General features: G+C 38.7%; 1 protein-coding gene across 1 annotated transcript in view; it reads right to left on the bottom strand.

The window, feature by feature from the left end:
* Positions 1-199: 199 nt before the first annotated feature.
* The window catches only part of GARS1 (glycyl-tRNA synthetase 1), a 39,067-nt gene continuing 18,191 nt past the window's right edge, over positions 200-21,075 (bottom strand). The window contains exons 9-17 of the mRNA XM_059933658.1: positions 19,195-19,357; positions 17,914-18,078; positions 12,800-12,908; positions 11,857-12,001; positions 7,394-7,479; positions 5,664-5,773; positions 3,077-3,170; positions 1,852-2,042; positions 200-492 (exon numbers count right to left, since the gene is read on the bottom strand). Of these exons, the coding sequence (XP_059789641.1) occupies positions 367-492; positions 1,852-2,042; positions 3,077-3,170; positions 5,664-5,773; positions 7,394-7,479; positions 11,857-12,001; positions 12,800-12,908; positions 17,914-18,078; positions 19,195-19,357 (1,189 nt within the window). The 3' untranslated portion in view covers positions 200-366. The remainder of the gene's footprint in view (positions 493-1,851; positions 2,043-3,076; positions 3,171-5,663; positions 5,774-7,393; positions 7,480-11,856; positions 12,002-12,799; positions 12,909-17,913; positions 18,079-19,194; positions 19,358-21,075) is intronic.

Raw genomic sequence — 21,075 nt, forward strand, 5'->3', positions numbered from 1 at the left:
GAAGGCAGTTGCACAGCTCTGTAAATATACTAAACGCCATCAAATTGTACACTTCAAACAGGCGAATTTTACGGCTCTATGAATAAAGTTAATTTTAAAATGTATTAACTGTGTTTAACATTAAGCCATGAGTGTCTACCCAAAGGTAGGAGAAATAGCTTTGCTGAAAACGCGGAAAGATGAGCAAGTGGATTACAGGTTTGTTCAGAATTCCTTCACTTTAATTGTGAGAGTAAGATCAGGCAGCCACCGAGGATAAAATGCAGTCCCCGGGAGGAGATGCAATGCTGTTTTTTTTTGTTAAGTGGACATGATGAGAGTTATTCTTTTATTAGCGCAAATGGTCAAAAGTTGCCAAAACTGTCCTCATTCTTCGATTGTCTCTTTTTTCCCAGTTTCTTGACCTTCAAAGAGAGGATATCTGGCCTCCACATCAGCCCACGTGATGCTGCCATTGGCCAGATCGCGAACTACACTGGGCAGTTCAGAGACCTGGGGTAAAAGGAAAGAGAAGTCCCAGAATCAACCAACTCGATTAGACTGTCAAAAAGAGGATTTACCCTGAACTCAGGAAACTATATAGAGAGCCAAGTCAGTGTCTACACAATGACAGGATCCCTCTACAAACTGGTCCCGGCAGCATGTTTCTTGTGACTCCCACTGAATCCTCTTTACCTAGTTACACCCACCTCCTTCCCAGGCCTGGGTTCATGCTCTTCTTCCCGCCCAGAATGCCTGCCTGCTCCCTGGATAACTCAATTTTCCCGCAGAGCCTTTCCTAATTATTCCAAATCTCTGTGCCACTTGAAGTTACTTCACGTGTGTAAAATTTAACTCTTAGAACTGGGGTCAATCAAGTAACATGAGTGAAGGGAGCTGGGAAACTGGAGAGCCCCCATTAAGGGGGCCAGCTCTTCCTCAGCTAGAACCAAACACTGGCTGCCACACAGCAGGGGTTCTCAAACTTGAGTAACCATCAGAATCAGCTGGAGGGCTTGTTAAACCAGTTCTGCCCGACCTCTCTCTCTCTCCAAGCTGAAACCCCATCCCAGTTTCTGATTTAGTAGGTCTGGGGTGGAGATTTCTCTTTCCTAACAAGTTCCCAGGTGATGCAGATGCTGCTGGTCCAGGGACCACACTTTGAGAACCCCTGCCCGATGGGAACATCGGTTCGGAGTAGCCAGATCTGGTTCTGTAAAAAGATGAGCCAGAAATCCGTGACCTCTGTAGTAGACTAAAAATTCCCTTGGAAAAAAGCAGTCTTTCACTTCTGTTTTCCCTATTACTAACTCTCTGTAACAAGCAGAGCACATGATAGGCACTCTAAATAAAAACCTGCTCAAAATAGTCAGGCGGCTGTCAATTAAAGTGGCCACTCTTTCCTTTCCCTCCTGTACCTTTCCCATCTCCACTGTTCCCTTCCCATCAAGTAAAATTACTGAAACGTTATTCACTGTTTTGAATTGATTAACATGAAAAAGTTTATACATACTCATGTGTACATTTATATAGAAATATAAAGATAAAACTGTCTAAGCCCCCCAAAGCCTACCAATAAAACTATGGCAACAACCACCGGGGATCATATTTCCCTTGTCCAAATAAAGAACTATAAAAGGGAACTGTCAGAGAATGAGCCCAGAGTGATCTAAATGGCTATAAAATATTAGAGAAGTGTTAATGAATATTTTCATAACTAAGCCGAGGAGATTCGGAATCTGTGCTCTGATAGTAACCTATAATTAAAATTAAAAAGAAAAAGGGGAGCATAAACACAACAAAATCCATCTCAAATCAGAAGGAACCAGTACACATTTCTAAGATTAAAAATGCCAAAGAGAAGGCAGCCACCTCTGCTCTTATCTGCCGCATGGAGTCTCGGTCCCGCAGGGTTGCCGTGTGAGGGGCCTTGTTCACTGTATCAAAGTCAATGGTGATGCCGAAAGCCACGCCGATCTCATCAGTCCTGGCGTAGCGTCTTCCGATGGACCCCGAGGAATCGTCTACTTTGTGAGAGATGCCGTGCCTGGTCAAGGCTTCCGCTATCCAAAATAAATTAAGTAAATTAAAAATTTAAAAATGAGAAAGTCCCAATGTCATCTAAATGTCGTACAAGCTCAGGACGCTTATAAAAGGGACTAACACAAAAGAGCAATAAGTTGCAGTTGCAATAGAATGAAAAATTCCAAAAGTATAATCCTTTGCTGGCGCCCAACCCCTCACTCATACCTACATCTCATTCAGCTGCAGGGGGACGAGCATCAGACTAAGAGCCAAGGCCAGAAGGCTTGCATGACCCTGAGCAGCTCAGTGAACGCTTCCTGTTTCCCAACTCTGAAATATGTGGGCCACACCAGGCGGCCACTAGGATCCCTTTCAGTGCTGTGGGTCCAGTGGCTGTAGATCCACTGGGGATGTTACCCTCCACTAGGGTTCCCCTGATGAAGCAAGCAGCAGGGTCAATAGGAGAAGCAAGGATGTTTGAAATCTGACTCTTGGGTCCTACGCTGACTCATTCAAATGCAAGAGAAAACATCCCGAGCAAGCATACTCTCTCTCTTAGAAATAAGAGCAGATGGTAAAATCCCTTAGATTTATTCTTTATTCAATATGTATTTTTATTGAAGAAAAGAGACATTTCCGGGGCTTCCCTGGTGGCACAGTGGTTAAGAATCCGCCTGCCAATGCCGGGGACACGGGTTCGAGCCCCAGTCCAGGAAGATCCCACATGCCGCGGAGCAACTAAGCCCGTGTGCCACAACTACTTAGCCTACGCTCTAGAGCCTGCGAGCCACAACTACTGAGCCCGCGTGCCTAGAGCCTGTGCTCCACAACAAGAGAAGCCACCGCAGTGAGAAGCCTGCGCACCACAATGAAGAGTAGCCCCCGCTCGCCACAACTAGAGAAAGCCCGTGCGCAGCAGTGAAGACCCAACACAGCCATAAATAAATAAATAAATAAGTAAGTAAAAAAATAAATAAATAAATTTATATATTAAAAAAAAAGAGAGACATTTCCTAAAATTCAGTCTACTTGACAGTATTCCCATGGAGATTACCCAAATGGATTTGCTTACATAATTCCTTGACAAACGGCATGAAGTCCTGGTTTTGGCTCAGTGGAAGGACGGAACATTTGAATGGAGCTACTACGGCAGGGAAACTGAAGAACTAGATGGTTTGAAAAGAAAGAAATCCAAATATGTTAGTGTATAAAGATCTAAACATTAATGTCCAATCTTCACTATCAAAATACTAGAAAACATGATATGAAAAAGCAGTGTGACAAAACAGAGAAAGCAGGATAACCAGAACTAGAATCAGAGAGATCTCGTTCTCAGTTCTGAATTTGGACCAACTCAGTGAACTCTCCCTCTCTGGACCTTAGTTTCTCCATTTAAAAGGAGGTCTCTACCATCTGCTCTGCTTACTTGGCAGGTCTATTGTCAGAAAGTTAAATGATGTAAAGGCATTCTGAAAGCTACCATCTAAGATGGTAATTATTTGGTACCACTTAAAAGCCTTACTTCTTTCTGTGGAGATCCCTAAAGAACCTCCCCCCAAATCATCAGAGAAGTAGTGTCAAAAGACAAAATTCCATTCTGTCCTTTAAGAGATTCAGCATAGCTGAAGGCTCTCTGAGCCTTAGTGACTAAGTAAAACAGAAAAGCTTAATTAGCTCACAAATGTGTGTCCCAAAGAAATAGTAGAAAACAAACAAGAAAGATGCTCTGTATACCCATAGAAAAGTACAGCCCTCCTAAACTGCTCCTGAAACAGGTTTCAGAGTTATTCAGAAATAAAACAAAGATATTCTGTTGAAGGCAAACTAGTCTACCATTTGGGGTTGGAAATGAGAGCTGAAGATAGTTCTTAAATAATAACTGTAAAAAAGGTTCACTTGAAGGCAAGAATATGAGACTCAGAATGAATAGGTCCCATTAAAATAATGAATGACACAGGGTCCAGTTTATCCTCCCAAAAGCCTAATTAATCTTAAATGCCAAGCAATGGTGAATATTCCACTGTAAGTAAACCCTAGACTCTACCAATATGGCACCTGAATCATGGAACACTCAGAATTCCACTCCTCTCCTCCATCTTGTGATAATTTCATTTAATGTGAGAGAGAAGTGGGGACCTGCCTTTATAGAAAATTAATTTTTTAATCTCACCAGCAATGCTTTTATACCAAATTTACAGGAAGATGGATCGAGGGACTATGGGCTAACAATTTAGAAACATTTTTGGCTTCTCACAGCCTAATCAAATTTCTCTCCATGATGAGAATCTCTATGTAATTCATAAAACACTGTAACTAATTTATTCTTGCCTAGCCTTTATGAAATTTTAATTAAAACTCTAGTTATATCAATATCATTAGATTCAAAGGAATAGCTAAAAGATTTTTTTAAAAAACTTTTCATTACAAAAATAGCAGGAAAAGCTTGAAGCAAACTTGACCTCTAAAAAGAGCACATTCAGTTAAGTATGACATCATTCCTCAGGAAGAACCATGCCTTATGTTTGCATGTCTGGTGTCCAGCTCAGGTGCTTACTATCTGTTAATGAATGGAAAGCTGCTCCTTTAATGTCAGGAAATGAAGATATAACTTTATGGCAGAGAATAAAAGAGTACCTTTATGAGCTACACATTACCCATGGTATGTCAGACTTTTAAAAATACTGGTGCCAAGAACTCATCAGTCCGTTTTCAAGATGAAACACCCTAGAAAGAACTACAGAGCTCATGTCCAACATTGGGTACACACTCAGCTTTAGCTGGTCATGCAGGCAAGAATGCTTCTTTCAGTTAATTTGACCTATACAACCTCTCCTCCCTAGCATTCTTCTTCTGAGTGCCTTTCCGGGAAACCTGAAGCTATAAATTAAAGGAGTATAATTTCCACAGGCAGAGGCGAGGTGAGAAAGGTGAAATTAGCCAGAATGAAGAGATACGTGGAAGGCATGCAGCAGTGATTCAAAAGCATCCGAGTCAAAAGAAAACTTGAGGGAGTGGATGAAAACTTCTTAAAAACATTTATCTTTAGCTAGGCTTGAATGTTAGGAAAGGTTACACCTCACATACTACTGCCCAATTTATTATCTGTCAATCTCCCACACTGGAATCACCTGGGGTTCTTATTTAAAAAAAAACCAAAAAACCAGATCCCTGAGTCTCAGACCTAGTGAGAATCAGTATCTCTGGAATAGAACCTAGGAATTTACATCTTTACCCCCAACATACCCCAGACTATTTTATGCAGTTTGAGAAGGTTCCTTTCAATGCTTTACCAATGTATAAATACAGTTTTTTGGTTTGGCCAAATTCTATGAATTATCTTCTCCTTCCCAATTTTCTGAAAACACGAGTATATCCAGAAAGTACCATTCCTTCCATTGATGCAATACAGACAGTTCTCCCAAAGTAATATGTTCTGTCTCAGAACTCAAATGCAACTAAAACAATGGCATCCAGAATAACCTAAACATCCAAGCTCAAATGAGATAAAAAAGTGCTTTGCTTTGTAAACAGTTAAGCAAAGGTGTTAACATTACAGTAAATAACAACTGATTGTTTCAGAGTTGTCTTAACATCACTCAGTAAATGTTGTTCTCTGACACTGTAAGAGAACAAACAGTACACTGTACATGACAACTCACCGTTCTCTGTTCATCTCCCTCGCGTATTTGAAATGTATGTTCAAATACTGTATACATGATCCTACCCAGGCCAAATGAGGGTTCAATTACACTCGGAACAACTTCTTCCACTGCAAGAGAGAGAGAAATTCAGTAACACTCTCTCAAACCTCACATAATGCATTTCAGGTCCTCTCTAAACAATTTTTACTGGCCCTAAAAATATCTCTATTCTAGATAGATTGTGATTGATCTTGTACATCAGGACAAAGAAATCAGAACAATCCTAAAAACTATTTCCTGGTAGAAAACACAATGCCTTTAAAGAGAAAACTGGAGTGAAAAGATTTTTTACCAAATTTAATTTTGTTTATACAGCATAAAAATGAAACAAGATACCAGGGTATTCCTTCCCCAGTTGGTAAGCTATGAACAATAGCAGCCACACTCTATCATCTGCCTCGGCTATGCAGAAAGCATTAAAACTCTAGAGCATCTGTAAGACTTTGCTAGAATTAAAAAAATCTACCACCACAGCTGGCAAAATTAACAAAAACAACTCCTCCGTACAACAAGTATCATGTGATTTGTGTTTTCCTCTTTATCTTGCTATCTGGATGAGAACTCCTTAAGAGAGCCAAGTTACTGCCATCGTTATTTCCAAGGTTCTGGGGTCAGGAGCCCCTCAGAGAAGAGTTGGCTCAGGGACCAGCACTCAATCCAATACATTTACCAGGGGCGCCACAGCTCTTCCCATGGGTGAGGCTATGCCTGTGGTATACACAGGAACTGTCTTCATTATTACTTATTATTCAGAAAGGAAGCATGGCTAAGCACTATCCAGGTCTAAGGTAACTGACCCTAACCTTGGAGAATTTATGTTTCAAGAGAAATGAGATAACTGGAACCAAAAACTTACACGTGAGAATAACATTTCAGAAATATGATCAAGGCATTTCCTGCCCATCCCTTCCTGGCATCCAAGCAATGGTGAAGTACAGCTCTGAGCCAGCTGCCAGGATCGTGCCTAAAAAGCCCCAGAGCATGAAGAAGGATCCCCTGCGTCCTCCTATCACTTTTCAGACTCCTTTTACAGCTCATTGCAGCCTGGTGACAATGATGCAGGCCAAACACAAATGGAAAAGGAGGCCTGCTTGCTCCATGGGCAGTAACATCTCAAATACCCACTACTCTTAGTTTCCAGAAGCTTCAATTCAGCCAGTTAACCACAAGCATCCTTCGTATATTCTCCAAAATAGTCATTTCCCAATTCATGGAATTTGTTCTACCAAAAATAATCATCTCCTTGGCTTTTAAAAAAGCAGGAAAGATCACTAATCCAAACGCCTTTTAACAATTTGCCAAAATAGACAGAAGGGATGAGTTCTCTCTTTTGCTTAAGAAACAAAAGGACTTTTCCTTAAAGTGAGGAAAAAAAAAAAAAAAAAAGATGTTTATAACCAAAGAAATATTCTTCATATGTACCTCAGGTCACAGGAAACATAAAGGTGGCATTATAAATTATTCTTCAGTAATGAGTACAATTATGTTTAAAAAAAAAAAAAAACCCGAGATAATACCTTGAACATATTCATCAAATTTAGGGTTATAGCATTAAGGATTTATTTTTCTTCTTCAAATTTTCCATAAAATGGTTATGCTATGAAACTTAAAAAAACAAAAAAAACAAAATGCCTTTAAGGAGTAATGATTTTTGTTTGTTTGTTCCTTAATTATTTTTACAAATTTACCATGTAGTGTTTTCTGGAACCTCTTCACATTGACCATGTCTTTTGTCAACTGAAATGTTTTCCCTTCAGTTTCAATAGTAAATTCCCTACAAAGAAACAAGGCACATTACATATCGGTGAAAACACATATCCCATGCCTTAATTTAAAGAAGTTTTACAGATTGCTAAACTGTTTTTCATTTTAAGTGTAATACAACTTGGTCAACAACCCAGATATAACAGCTGAAGTCAAATTTAAATTATTTCATAAGGAATACCAAATTAATTATTCTAACAACGGCACCAAACAGTATTTTGGGAGGCACCCAAAAATGTGGTTAGTCTTATAAAATTCCACAAGTGACTTATGACCAGTTCCTTTGGTTTTGAGATCAAGGTAAAACCAAAGAAAAATTTTTTAAAATTCAGTTTTAGAATAATTACAATAAATTTGTCAAAAACAGTCCTGCTGGCAAAAAGACCACTGTTCTCATTACTGTCACAACAAATGTAAAAATGACCAACTTGTCATCTTACAGAAAGAAATTTTAAAACTCCCATACTATTTCCAAAATAAACTTCGACACTTACGTTGATGAAGATCAGCTTAAAAGAAGTTTAATGATTCTGCTTGACCTGTCAATATAAAATACTATCCCCACAAAAATCACTGCCTGCGTGCCATATGTTCACATCCTGAGATACGCCCATTCCATTTCAGGTTGTAAGAATTCACCTTTATAAAGCACTTCGTGTAATACCTGTATTTCAGCTTATGAGGTATTTCCTTGCACTATGAAGATCAATTTGGATGTGTCTTAGCTCACACGCAGCTCAGGGCAGCGAAAAGAGTGCCCTCACGTGGTTGTCCTTGAAGCTGTATGGCTGATACACGGTTCACTGCATTTTGCTAGTTTCTAGCAGTGATAATCTCATGCATCATAGGAATGGTTTTCATTGATTGCCTCCATTTTTACTATTCTGTCTGAAGTCTGTGCACGCATGCATTAAAGACTCCATATAAACAGTATCATATATATTGTCTCTATGAGCACAATCTAAGTGTAGAGTAGGTAATAATTATAAAAAAGCTGAAATTAGCAAGGAGATAGCCATTATTTGAGAATAATTTTTTAAAACCTGTCTTGTTTGTAGATAATGATATCTGCTAGTAACCTATGTTTATTTTATTGGCATTTGATGTTATTTTAGCATAAACAGACATTAATTCTGGGAGACCAGAAATGTTTTAAAATTTCTTGTAAATTTTATCTTCAACTTACAAGAGTTCATCTTATGATAGTTCTTTTGACAAATACACATACATATGCAACCACCATCACCCCAAAGGTTCCCCTAAGTCCCTTCTCCTTCAATCCCCTCCACTGTTTCTATCGCTATAAACTACATTTGTCTTTCCTAGAATTTGGCGTATAATCCTTTGTGTAAAAGGGGTTTGGCAAAATTTCTGTGTATGAAATATTCAGGGTTTGCAGGCCATATGCAGACTCTCATACTCTGTTTTTTTAAACAACGCTTTGAAAATGCAAGTCATTCTTAGCTAGATAGTGGTACAAAAAAACAATATGAAAGATGTTTCAAGTGCACTTAAAATGTATACTCTTTGGTTATCAGGTATTCTATAAATGGCGAGTAAGTTGATTAACAGTGTTTATATCTTCAAATTCCTATTGATTCTTTTTTGTCTACTTGCTCTACTGACAGGGGTGTAGAAATCGCCAACTGTGATGGTAGATTTGTCTAACTTTCCTTTCAGTTCTGTTAAGTCTGCTTTATATATTTTGAAGTTGTTTTTAGTGGCATACAAGGTTAGAGGTGATGTGCCTTCTTGATGAATTGATCCCTTTATCATTATGAAATGCAACCTGGTAATTTTCCTTGTTCTGAAGTTAACTTTGCCTGATGTTGATGTTAATAAGCCACTCCACCTTCTTGATTAATGTTTGTATGGGAAATATTTTAAAATTCTTTTCCTTTTAAGCCTATTTGTGTACAGGCATATCTTGTTGTATTGTGCTTCACAGATACCGCATTTTTTGCAAATTGAAGGTTTATGGCCACCCAGCATCGATAAATCTCTCAGTGCTATTTCTCCAACAGCATTTGCTCACTTCATGTCTCTGAGTCATACTTTGGTAATTCTCACAAAATTTCAAACTTTTTCATCGTTATTACATTTGTTATGGTGATCTATGATCAGTGGTCTTTGATGTCACTACAGGGTTCAACTTGCTGGACGCTCAGATGGTCGTTAGCATTTTTCAGCAATGAAGTATATCTTAATTAAGGTATGTACATTGGTTTTTATTTTTTATTTTTTTGGCCATGCCGCACGGCATGTGGGATCTTAGTTCCCTGACTAGGGATCAAGCCCATGCTCCCTGCAGCGGAAGCATGAAGCCCTAACCACTGGACCACCATGGAATTCTCTGTTTTTTAAAATATAATGGCTATTGCACACTTGATAGAGTAGTGTAATGGCTATTGCACACTTGATAGAGTAAACATAAATTTTACATGCACTGGGAAACCAAAAAAAAATTTGTGTGACTCACTTTATTGCAACATTCACTTTATTGCAGTGGTCTCGAACTGAACCCACAATATGTCCAAGGTATGCCCGTGTATTACAGTTACAGTTTCCTGGAAATAGCATTTAACTGGGTCTCGAATTTTTTAACCAGTTTGACAGTTAAAAGCTATTAATTTGAGTGTTTACATCATTATATTTAACATAACTATCAATATTGTTGAGTTGAAATCTACCATTTCCTGAGTTATTTTCTATTGGTCTCATCTGTTCATGGTTCATTTTTCGTCTTCTCCTGTCTTTTTCTGGAGTATTTTTTATTATTCTATTTTAGCCCTCTCATTGGGTTATTAGTTATATCCCTTTGGTTTCTGTGTTTTGTTTTGTTTTTTTTTTCTGTGTGTTTTTATCCAGGCAATTGCTCTGGAGTTTACGGTATTTCCTTTTCTAAACTTACCATGGTCTCCCTCCACACGTAATGTACACACCTTACAACAGTATACATATTCTTACGTATTCCTAAGTCTTCGCTCCCATCCTTTGGGCTACTGATGTCATACATTTTACTTCTACATATTATAAATTTCACAGTACATTGTTATTGTTTTTGCTTTAAACAACCCATTATCTTTTAAAGAAATTAAGAGATGTCATTTTAAAGAAATGAAAGAAAATATTACTCATTCACCCAAATATTTATCATTTCTAGAGCTCTTAATTTCTTTGGGTAGATCTAAATTTCCACACTTCTGCCTGAAGAATTTCCTTTTACATTTCTTGCAGTGTAGGTCTGGCTGGCAATGTATCCTCTTGAGTTTTTTTGTCTGAAAATATTTTCTCTTCATTTTTGAAAGATATTTTTGCTGGGTATATGACTTTTGTCTGTAAGCACTTAAAAAGATTTCATTCTATTGTATTGTGGGTAGGTACACAGAATTTCATTTGAGATACTGCCTCTAGATATTCTATTTGGTTTTTTTTTACATATACATTCCCATTTCTCTCCTCATATGTTCATGTTTTCTCTTAACATCCTTGAGCACAGGAAGCATATTTATAGTAACTGTTGTTGTTTGTTTTTAATTTATTTATTTTTGGCTGTGTTGGGCCTTCGTTGCTATGGGTGGGCTTTTCTCTAGTTGCGGTGAGCGGGGGCTACTCTTCGCTGCGGTGTGCATTCTTCTCATTGTAGTGGTTTCTTCTGTTGCGGAGCACGGGTTCTAGGCGCACAGGCTTTAGTAGTTGTGGCACGAGGGCTCAACAGTTGTGGCTCACAGGCTTACTTGCTCCGCGGCATGTGGGATCTTCCCGGACCAGGGCTCAAACCAATTTCCCCTGCATTGGCAGGCGGATTCTCAACCACTGTGCCACCAGGGAAGCCCCTATAATAACTGTTTTAACATCCTTCTGTATTACTTTCATCACGTTTGTCATTTCTGGGTGTTTCTTTTGACTGATTTTTCTCCTCTTTATGAGTCATATTTTCATGCTTTCTCATATGTCTAGAAATTTTTTATTGTTTGCCAGACACAGTAAATTTTATATTGTTTAGTGCTGGATTTTGTTGAATTCCTTTAAAGATTCTTCTCTATCATTTTTACATTTATACTTACAACACTTACACAGACGACTCCAAAGTTCAAAAAAAGAGCACTGACTTAAGAGATAGACGTAGTTTCTAATTACCTTGGATAAGTCTCCTCCTCTAAGAAAGTTATTGGGGGAAAAAAAAAATCTTTATAGTCCATATCAAGTCTATTTCCAGGCCATAATGCCAAAATCTTGACAAACACAGTCCTTTAAATGTAGCCAAGAGATAGTACTTACCTGCAAAACATTTCTAAAGAAACTCATCTCACCCTAACTTTCAAAACCTGGCAGAGAAGACATAGCTGACTGGAGCCCATGTAAAAGTACACATCTTAAATCGTACCCTTTTTCATTCAGTAGTTCCTCCACTTCTGTAATGTAACACTCATCACAAATGGCAAGGTACTCCATCACCAGCTTTGCATCCTTCTTATACGCCTTGCCAATTGCTCCCTTATTAGGCTCAAACTGAACAACGTTGACTGTTTTGTATGAAGTAGTCAAGGAATACAAAACTACAGAACTGCCTTAGTATTTCGGGAAATGACCTTGAGGACAAGCCATCAATGACTTAAAACAACTATCAGTTCCCTATTGGTGTCCGAGATCCTCTACATGCTGATTTCCAGTGCAAGATGAAACAACTACCCACAAAATCATTCAGATAAACCTCAGTCAAAATAAGTAAACATCATCAAGAAAGACTTTTTCAAAGTTACAGTGAGATAAAGGGATATTATCTAATCAGCAGTATAACCCAATACATAGCATAATAACCTCTGAAAACAATTCATTCATTTCTCAAATGTCTCAACACGACAGGATCTATTTCCTGTCACTGGCCTAGCCCTTAGATCAGCTCACAATCTCACTGGCTGGTAAAAGAAGAAAACTTCTCCTCTGATGATCTACAGATCAAGTGAACTAAATTATTTCATCTACCATAAAAGGCACTCATCTTTTAATAGAGAAAGTATTCACCAGGCACCCTTTAATCAAAGAGCATGTATGTAGATGAAGGTGTGGGAAATGGCTGAGAAAAACTGGTCAACATCCTGAAAGATATACAGGGCATTTTTCTTTCAAGGACCAAACACTGAGTGGGCACATGTCAGATTACGAGTAAAGAGAATAGCAAAGGAGCAATGAGATAGGTAAGATAATAGGTTTAAATAAAGTGCCAAAACATCGCAGTTTATCCATAGAACAAGGTATAGACTTGGACTTATCCATTTCCAAGATGTTTACACTGTAGTCCTGAGCTGTTAAAGTGACCAGAAAGGATATGGGCTCTTTCAGAGGCTTCTCAGCTACGAGTGGGACTTTGGTGGCTCTCGCATGACAAGAAAGGTCATAACAGGAACGGTCAGCACATCCGACAATCTCAATCCAGCCCTAAGAAGACATAATAGAGAGAAACATTTGTAAGTCACACAAGGTTCATTCACAAATGCATGCGGATTATAGGTTAACTCTTTCACATACTCAAGAATAATTCAATTATAGAATCTCCACTCAACTTTTATAAATGTTTGAAATGGGAGTAGTTTTATACATCTGGTAGTAGCAGCAGCAGGTGGGAAGGCAAGGATTCACCAAAGGGATCAGCAACATGAGAAGAGGAGATATTACAACAGAAATCATGACATTACAATAAAAGAGCAGCAGAAATAAGAACATGCTATTATGATGCTGTGGTGATGGTAAGTCTGAACATAGGTGACAAAGTTATGAAGGATAACATGTGTGGGGGGATATCACAGCACGCCCCGCACCTACGTCAGTCAGGTTCATAACTCTTCGCCGGAAGGCTCTTATGAGAAATTACAAAGAAAATAATACAGTGTGTATGCATTTTTCTGAACCATTAAAAAGGAAAGAAAGGCGGTTCTCTGGTGGCCTAGTGGTTAGGATTCTGGGCTTTCACTGCTGGGGCCCGGGTTCAATCCCTGGTTGGGGAACTGAGATCCCTCAAGCCGCGCTGAGTGGCAAAAAAAAAAAAATTTTTAATTAAAAAAAAAAAAAAGGAAAGAAAAAGAAAAATAATAGATTACGATGCATCACAAGAAGGAGGAAATGAATAAAGTGCTAACGCATCCCATCAGCCTTGAAGGGTAAACAGAATGGACAGAGGACAGATGCTCAAAGAGGAAAAAGGAACTTTTTCTATGTTGCTATTTCATTGTTTTAGTGACTTTCTCCCTCTAAAAAGTTTTGAAAAAACTGTTAAGCAGATTCTGAAGGGTGTATTTAAGTGTTAACACCCAATAATACAGCCAGCCCTCTGTATCTGTGGGTTCCTTCCGCATCTGCGAATTCAACCAACTGTGAATGAAAAATACTCAGAAAAAAAAATTCCGGAAAGTTCCAAAAAGCACAACTTAAATTTGCTGCAAATCTGGCAACTATTGGTGTAGCATTTACACTGTGTTCGGTATTCTAAGTAACCTAAAGATGATTTAAAGTATACGCATGTGCATATATGTGCACATGTGCCTAGGGTCTGTGCAGATACTAAACCATTTTATATAAGAGACTTGAGCATCCAGGATTTCGGTGTCCATGGGGATTGTGGAACCAAGCCTCAGCAGACAGCAAGGGATGATGGTATTCCCTCTGTATGAAGTGTCTACTGCTCTCAAAACTTGCCATCAGATAGCTGTACTAAACACACAGATCAGCCGGCCACAAATGTGGGCATTTGTGCTCAATTCAGTTTCCTACCCAACAAAAGAAAACTCAGTAAAGAACAGGTACTGTTTCGGTCACAGAATAAAACTTAATAACAGCAATACTACGACAGGGGTGGCAGGTTCCATTTCTTGTTAACGCCTAAGTTACTTTTCAAAAGCAAAGTGTTTTCAAAAATTCTTAAGAACCTGTTATTTGAATAAGAACAAAAGAGGTAAAAAGCTTAGTTAAGTAGGTATCTAGTTAGTCCTTCTCATGAATACTTACTTTTGCCTTTAATCAAAAGAGTTTGGGAAAATTCAACCATCACAACTACTAAGCTTTCCAAGCACATGCTACCACATGGGGTACTTCAAATAAAGAGGCAAATATAAAACTCATATAAGCTCAGAAACCCCAACACTTAACAACAACAAAAAAATAGGAATTAAAGAAAAAAGCTTAAAAACATGTAACTTGAGCATCTGACAGTCACTAAAGATGTCAACTAGTATATCTATGCTCTTAAACATATAAACTTGGGGCTTCCCTGGTGGCGCAGTGGTTGAGAATCTGCCTGCCAATGCAGGGGACACGGGTTCGAGCCCTGGTCTGGGAAGATCCCACATGCCGCGGAGCAACTAGGCCCGTGAGCCACAACTACTGAGCCTGCGCGTCTGGAGCCTGTGCTCCGCAAGGGGAGAGACCACAACAGTGAGAGGCCCGCGCACCGCGATGAAGAGTGGCCCCCACTTGCCACAACTAGAGAAAGCCCTCGCACAGAAACGAAGACCCAACACAGCCAAAAATAAGTAAATAAATAAATAAAAATTAAAAAAAAAACATATAAACTTGCTCATTATCATTTACTAAAGATGTCAATGAACATATTTATGTACTGAAAGGTGACACTACAAAAACACGCCTAAGAATGGTAGACAACAACTTTGGGATCATGCTTACCTCTGAGCAGAGAGAGGAAAAGGGTGGAACATTAGCTGTATCAGTAACTTTTTTATTAAAAAAAATAAAATATGAAGCACACAAAAAGAAAATATTAAAGGCTTTAAAGGAGTTCTCCCCTCTCCTTAAAAGTTTGTTACTTCGGAGCTTCTGGTCTTGTTTAGTCCAGTCTTCCAATGACCTTACACAAAACACTGTAGCCTAATCTCAAAGCTAGGCCCACATTTCTGTTTTTAAATTTTTTTCTTAATTCTTTTAAATTTAGGTATAATTAACATATAAGATTATATTAGTTTCAGGTGTACAACATAATGATTCGATATTTGTATATACTGCAAAATGATCACCACAATAAGTCTAGGTAACATCCGTCACCATACACAGTTACAATTTTTTTTCTTGTGATGAGAACATTTAAGACCTACTCTCTAAGCAAATTTCAAATACATAATACAGTACTATTAACTACAGTTACCATGCTGTACCTTACATCCTCAGGACTTATTAGGCTCACATTTTCTGATCTCTCATCCTTGAGGGTTTGGCCACAGCTCACAGTGACACTCAGGAAAGGATGAGCAGGAGTGCAGTAGGGTTTATGAAAGCAGTGTAGCACAATGGTTAAGAGCAGGGGCCTGGAGTCAGATAGCCCTGGTTCACATCCCAGCGCCACCACTCACTAGCTGTGAGACTCGGGCAAATTACCTAACCTCTCAGCACTTCAGTTTCCTCAGAAATAGGACCAATGCACAGAATTACTGTGAGGATTACATAAGATAATAATACACTTAGAACAGTATACAGCCCTTAACAGTTCCAAATATTAAATGAACAAACAAATGAAATGTAATCCAGGCCAGATTCAGAATCTAAATTGAGATAGCAAGAATTTGTGTCCAGGACTTCCCTGGTGGCACAGTGGCTAAGAATCCGCCTGCCAACGCAGGGGACACGGGTTTGAGCCCTGGTCCAGGAAGATCCCACATGCCGCGGAGCAACTAAGCCCGTGTGCCACAACTACTGAGCCTGCACTCTAGAGCCCGTAAGCCACAACTACTGAGCCCACGTGCCACAACTACTGAAGCCTGCGCACGCAGAGCCTGTGCTCCGCAACAAAAGAAGCCACCTCAATGAGAAGCCTGCGCACTGCAATGAAGAGTAGCCCCTGCTCACCGCAACTAGAGAAAAGCCCGCGCACAGCAACGAAGACCCAATGCAGCCAATAAATAAATAAACAAACAAATAAATAAATAAAATAAAAAATAAATCTATAAAAAAAAAAAGAATTTGTGTCCAGTTTAACTTGAAATCTTCTCATACAAAACAGAAAATAGTTTATTGGCTTAATTTGAAAATGAAAAGAAATTCCAGAAAATGTAATACATTTTGAAGTTAATGATCCCCTACAATCCAAAAATAGTTACCACTATCATTTTAGCGTATGTCAAGTAAGCTTGTGAAGAAAGTAAAGTAACAAGAAAAACCTAACAGATTCTTTCCTAATTCCACAAAGGAAAAAGAATATATTAAAAACAATATCAGTAACAGCCACTACAGGTATATGCATACCATTATGCATGTACACATGTGTATATGTTTGTAAAGCATATAAAATTATCTTGAATAGGGGTTGACAAACCAAGACTCATAGGCTAAGAATCGTTTTTAGATTTTTAAAGGGTTGTTAAACAAAAACAAAAACCCCCAACCAAGAAGAGAGGCAACAGAGACCCACAAAGCCTAAAATATTTACTATATTTACTGAAGAAAACATTTGTTCATGCCTGATTTAGAAAAGAGACATGAAACACTTCTGGGGAGCATACAATAGGAAGTTTCACTTTCTCCATAACACACTTAATTAAGAGTTATTTTTTGCTTTCTGTTTTACAAAAAAGGGTCATCATTTTTTTAACGACTTTTATTTTTAATTAAAAAAAAATGTATCCATTAAAAGAAAGTCACTTTAAAAAGTAAAAAGTGAAACCAAGGACATGTGGGAACCACGGACTCCTGGGCTAAAGTCTCCATATGGGTGAGAAGCCTCCCTACCACCAAATGAGGGAGACGCCAGAAGGCTCTTGGCCCCCTTGTTTTGGATGCCACCCCGTTCCCACTGCCACCAATGCAGGAAGCATCTCCTATATCCAAATGCCTTTCAATCCGAAGCTTCAGCACTAATGTTCATGTTTGAGGGTTGGGGGTGGGAAGGAACAGTGAAGAGGTAACCTGGAGGTCTTCTCTGAATTATTATTAAATATACAGAATTTGAGAAAAGGTAGTTCCTAAACAAGAGATCAGAATCTACTAGTCTATCCCCCAAATCTACCAAGTAACTCTCGAAACTAAGAGCACTATGACCTTCTTTACTCAGCCTCTCCACCACTTCCAACGTTTGCTGGGGTCCTTGTCAGGAAGAAGGCCACCCCATCTTAGCTGCACTCAGGGATATTACCAATCACACTGCCCTCACCAGGAAAGGACACACCAGCACTGCCCCATCAGTGGCCTTCTCTCGCTCTCTCTCACTCTTACTCTCTCTGTAAAAGCCATCCAAGTCAACAAAGGGCTTCTGGGGCACAGGAGTAGCCCCCCACTTATGAGAGCGCAGGGGGGCAACTACTTTTTCCATTTAGCTCAGGAAGAGATCTTTTTTTTTCTTTTTGTTCCACTCTGACATGAAGCACACAAAGGGCAACTTTGATATCCACGCTTCTAGGTTAACAATGTGAAAATCACATGGTAAAAACCACTGCATTCTACTTACATAGGATGTTTTGGATTCGGCATCCCAACAGTCACAGGCATAATGGGCCATCTCATTCTCCATGTGCTGTCGGAAGCGGAGCTTATCTGGAGATACACCAACCTTCACGAGGTAGAGGTAGATGCGGCCAATGAAATAGCCTAATACTGAGTTGTTAATCACGCCCTAAAAATAAATGAATAAACAAATAAGTAGATAAATAGGCAAGCAGCATGCAAGCAAGCATAGAGGAACGAACAAAAACACAAACATTAATGCTTTTGAAGGCCAAGGTACCATTTTCCATTGAGTTATTCATCATCTACTGAAAAATTTTTGAAACACAAGGTAAGCTAATTTATCCAGCTTTCAGAACAATCTTAGATACCCAAAATGTGATCTTGGCTATTTTCAAAAGGTTTAACTGTCAAGATAACAAGCAGATAATAATGGCGTCATTCAAAATCTTTCTACCATACTCACTGGGTCAGCAAAAATTCAGCCTAATACCTCATACCTTCTAAATCTACAGTGCTAAAAATGACATTCATAATAATGACCCTAAGGAATTATAAATATACTTCTTCTGAATTAGCAGAAGTCATAAGACATGCTGAGGGGATTTTAATGTACTCTTATCCAATGAAATTTGTGAATCCCATATAGTATATGTAATCTTATATTTTTAGTACAGAAGGATCTTAGAAATCATCTAGCCCCATCTCCTAGCCCCTGCAGGGCTCTTTTCTGCAAAACAACTGACAAGTTACCCCTTAGCCTCTACTTGAATATTTTCAGACAGGAAGCTCATTGTTCCCAGGGCAATTCATTCCACTATTAGGCAGCAGCTACTGTTGGAATGTTTTCACTCACTTATTTCTCCAAGCAAATAATTAGAGAAATTCTATTACATGCAAGGCCTTACCCCAACTGCTATGGGTAATGCAGAAGAGTTTAAAATCCAGAGGGCTTGCTTTCTGTGAGTCAAAATGTCCCCCCAAAAGTAGTATACACTGTTAAAAGTCAGATTGATGGGGCACAGTTCAAACCAAGAACTTTTTTCCAAGTGCTCTGCTAAACATATTTTTCATGTTAGCCCCAATGGTCCACAGAGTGGCATGTTCAGGTAATTTCCTCCCACTATAATAATAGTGTGTAATAAATACTGTATAAAAACACATACTGTATCAAAATAAAATGACTGCCAAAATAAGATATTTTGTCATCCAGTACACAGAATTTGCTAAGTGCCGAAAACCTGGAATAGGTATAATCTAAATTAAGTTACCTGTGGAATCTTACCTGTTCAACAGCATCTCCAAGGCGCATTTTCCGAGCAGACTGTCCGCTGACCTGGGCTTTCGCTGAATACAAATACAGGTGGAGGTCGGCCACATTCTGGAACTTGGGATGGTCTTTCTCACTGGGATCTACAAAGTGCTCAATTTCTGCCATTGTGAATTCTCTGAAAGCCAAAATATAAGGGATAAAAGATGCACACTTCACTATAAAAAACAATAAACAAAAGCCATTATTTTCAACTTCATTCTACAATGATACAGAATGATATGGAAAATAGTTTTTAGAGAACAGATTGATACAGTTTTTTTAAAGTTAGGAGAACCTGAGTAAACATCAGACACACACAAAAAATGAGATACTGAATAATGGCTTCCGAATAAAATGATTTTTCCTTAAAGCATTAGCAAGTCTTTATAGATGTACACTAAATGAAGCTCCTAATATTTACTTTTCATAGAATGGGAAATTAAAAGTGCATTGAAATTATTCTTTAGCTTTTATAGCAGTGTGATTTCTTCCTTTTTCTTGCTCTGAACAAGTAAATGACTGATAATGGCACCATACAGCTGGTGTCTTTAGAGTAGCAGCTTCTCAAATAAAGTGTTATTCAAGGCAGAGGACATAGGCATGAATCGAAAAAGCTAACATCAAGCTAACTGCATAATGATGAAATAAGTAGGCACATAGTAATGGTTTCCCAAAGAGATTTCCCTGAATGGCAATTTAGTAGCTATTGGGTGGAAAAGAGTTTTAAGTTAATTTTAGGAGTCAAAATCAAATCTCTCTTCTTTAAAACACACACACAATTTACTAGTGCACTTTCATGATTATCTCAGATGTTTTAGAAGTAATGAAAAATTGCTTAAATGGTTCCTAAAAATACATGAAATGCATTGCGAAAGAGCTTTGATATTTTTTTCAATTTTATTTTTTAATGGTATCCCTTATTTGGTCCAGCAGCACCTATGTCTTGTCTTTCAACAGCTATCAAACATCTTCTGTGCGCATAGAAATATGAGAGAGAGAAGTATGATGTCTGTCCTCACACAGCTTCCAACTGGGATGACAGCAACACAACATCTAAAATGAAGGGCAGATCAAAATAAGGACCTTGTCCAGAATCCCCAAATAATCTGCTGCCAAATCTTTCCATCTGTTCTGTCAAATAATCCCAGCTCAAAGACAGGAGATAGAAATCAACACTAATACTGATTGTATCAGCTGTCTGTTGTCTTTGAGTTCAGAGACTCTACCTGGAACTCTGGAGACATAAAATAGACATAGGACTAGAAGACAGAGCCAGCCAATCAAAATAAAATTTAATTTAAAAAAATTTCATATGAACAATCCAATGCTCCCAACCTAAACCAAAGGAAGCATAGCTATACAAAGACTTATCACCTGATAACTCTATGTCAAGAAGAAACACTAAACAAACAAGTCCTAGCCCTACCATGAAACAAAAGCCATGGGGATACAGACTCGTGGAAGAATGAGTGGATTTCTAGCCAGGATCTTGCAGAGGCACATGACAAAACCAACCAAAATCCAGATGGAACACTTTGAACTGAAAGTGACCAAGGAATAAAATGTCAGGAAGCCCCAAGGGACTTTCCCCAGTTAACTCCTGGGGTTGCTCCTCTGTTCTGAGCTGGTTTTCCTATTTACCATTTCTTATTCCACAGGCCCCAGGTTTTGTCTTACTTCACGGTCCTTTATACTCATCCAACAGCTACACTACTTGATGTGAATCCTCTCCAAAACAGTGGCTTTAGACAAGCTCAGTCTCACACAGCTTCCTCAGTATTCTGAAAGCATGCGTGCAGACACTAGTGGGACAGAGGGGAAGCCCAGAAGCAAAACGAGAAAAGATACGAAGAA

The sequence above is a fragment of the Balaenoptera ricei genome, chromosome 9 (genome assembly GCF_028023285.1).
Source record: "Balaenoptera ricei isolate mBalRic1 chromosome 9, mBalRic1.hap2, whole genome shotgun sequence".
Taxonomy (NCBI): Eukaryota; Metazoa; Chordata; class Mammalia; order Artiodactyla; family Balaenopteridae; genus Balaenoptera; species Balaenoptera ricei.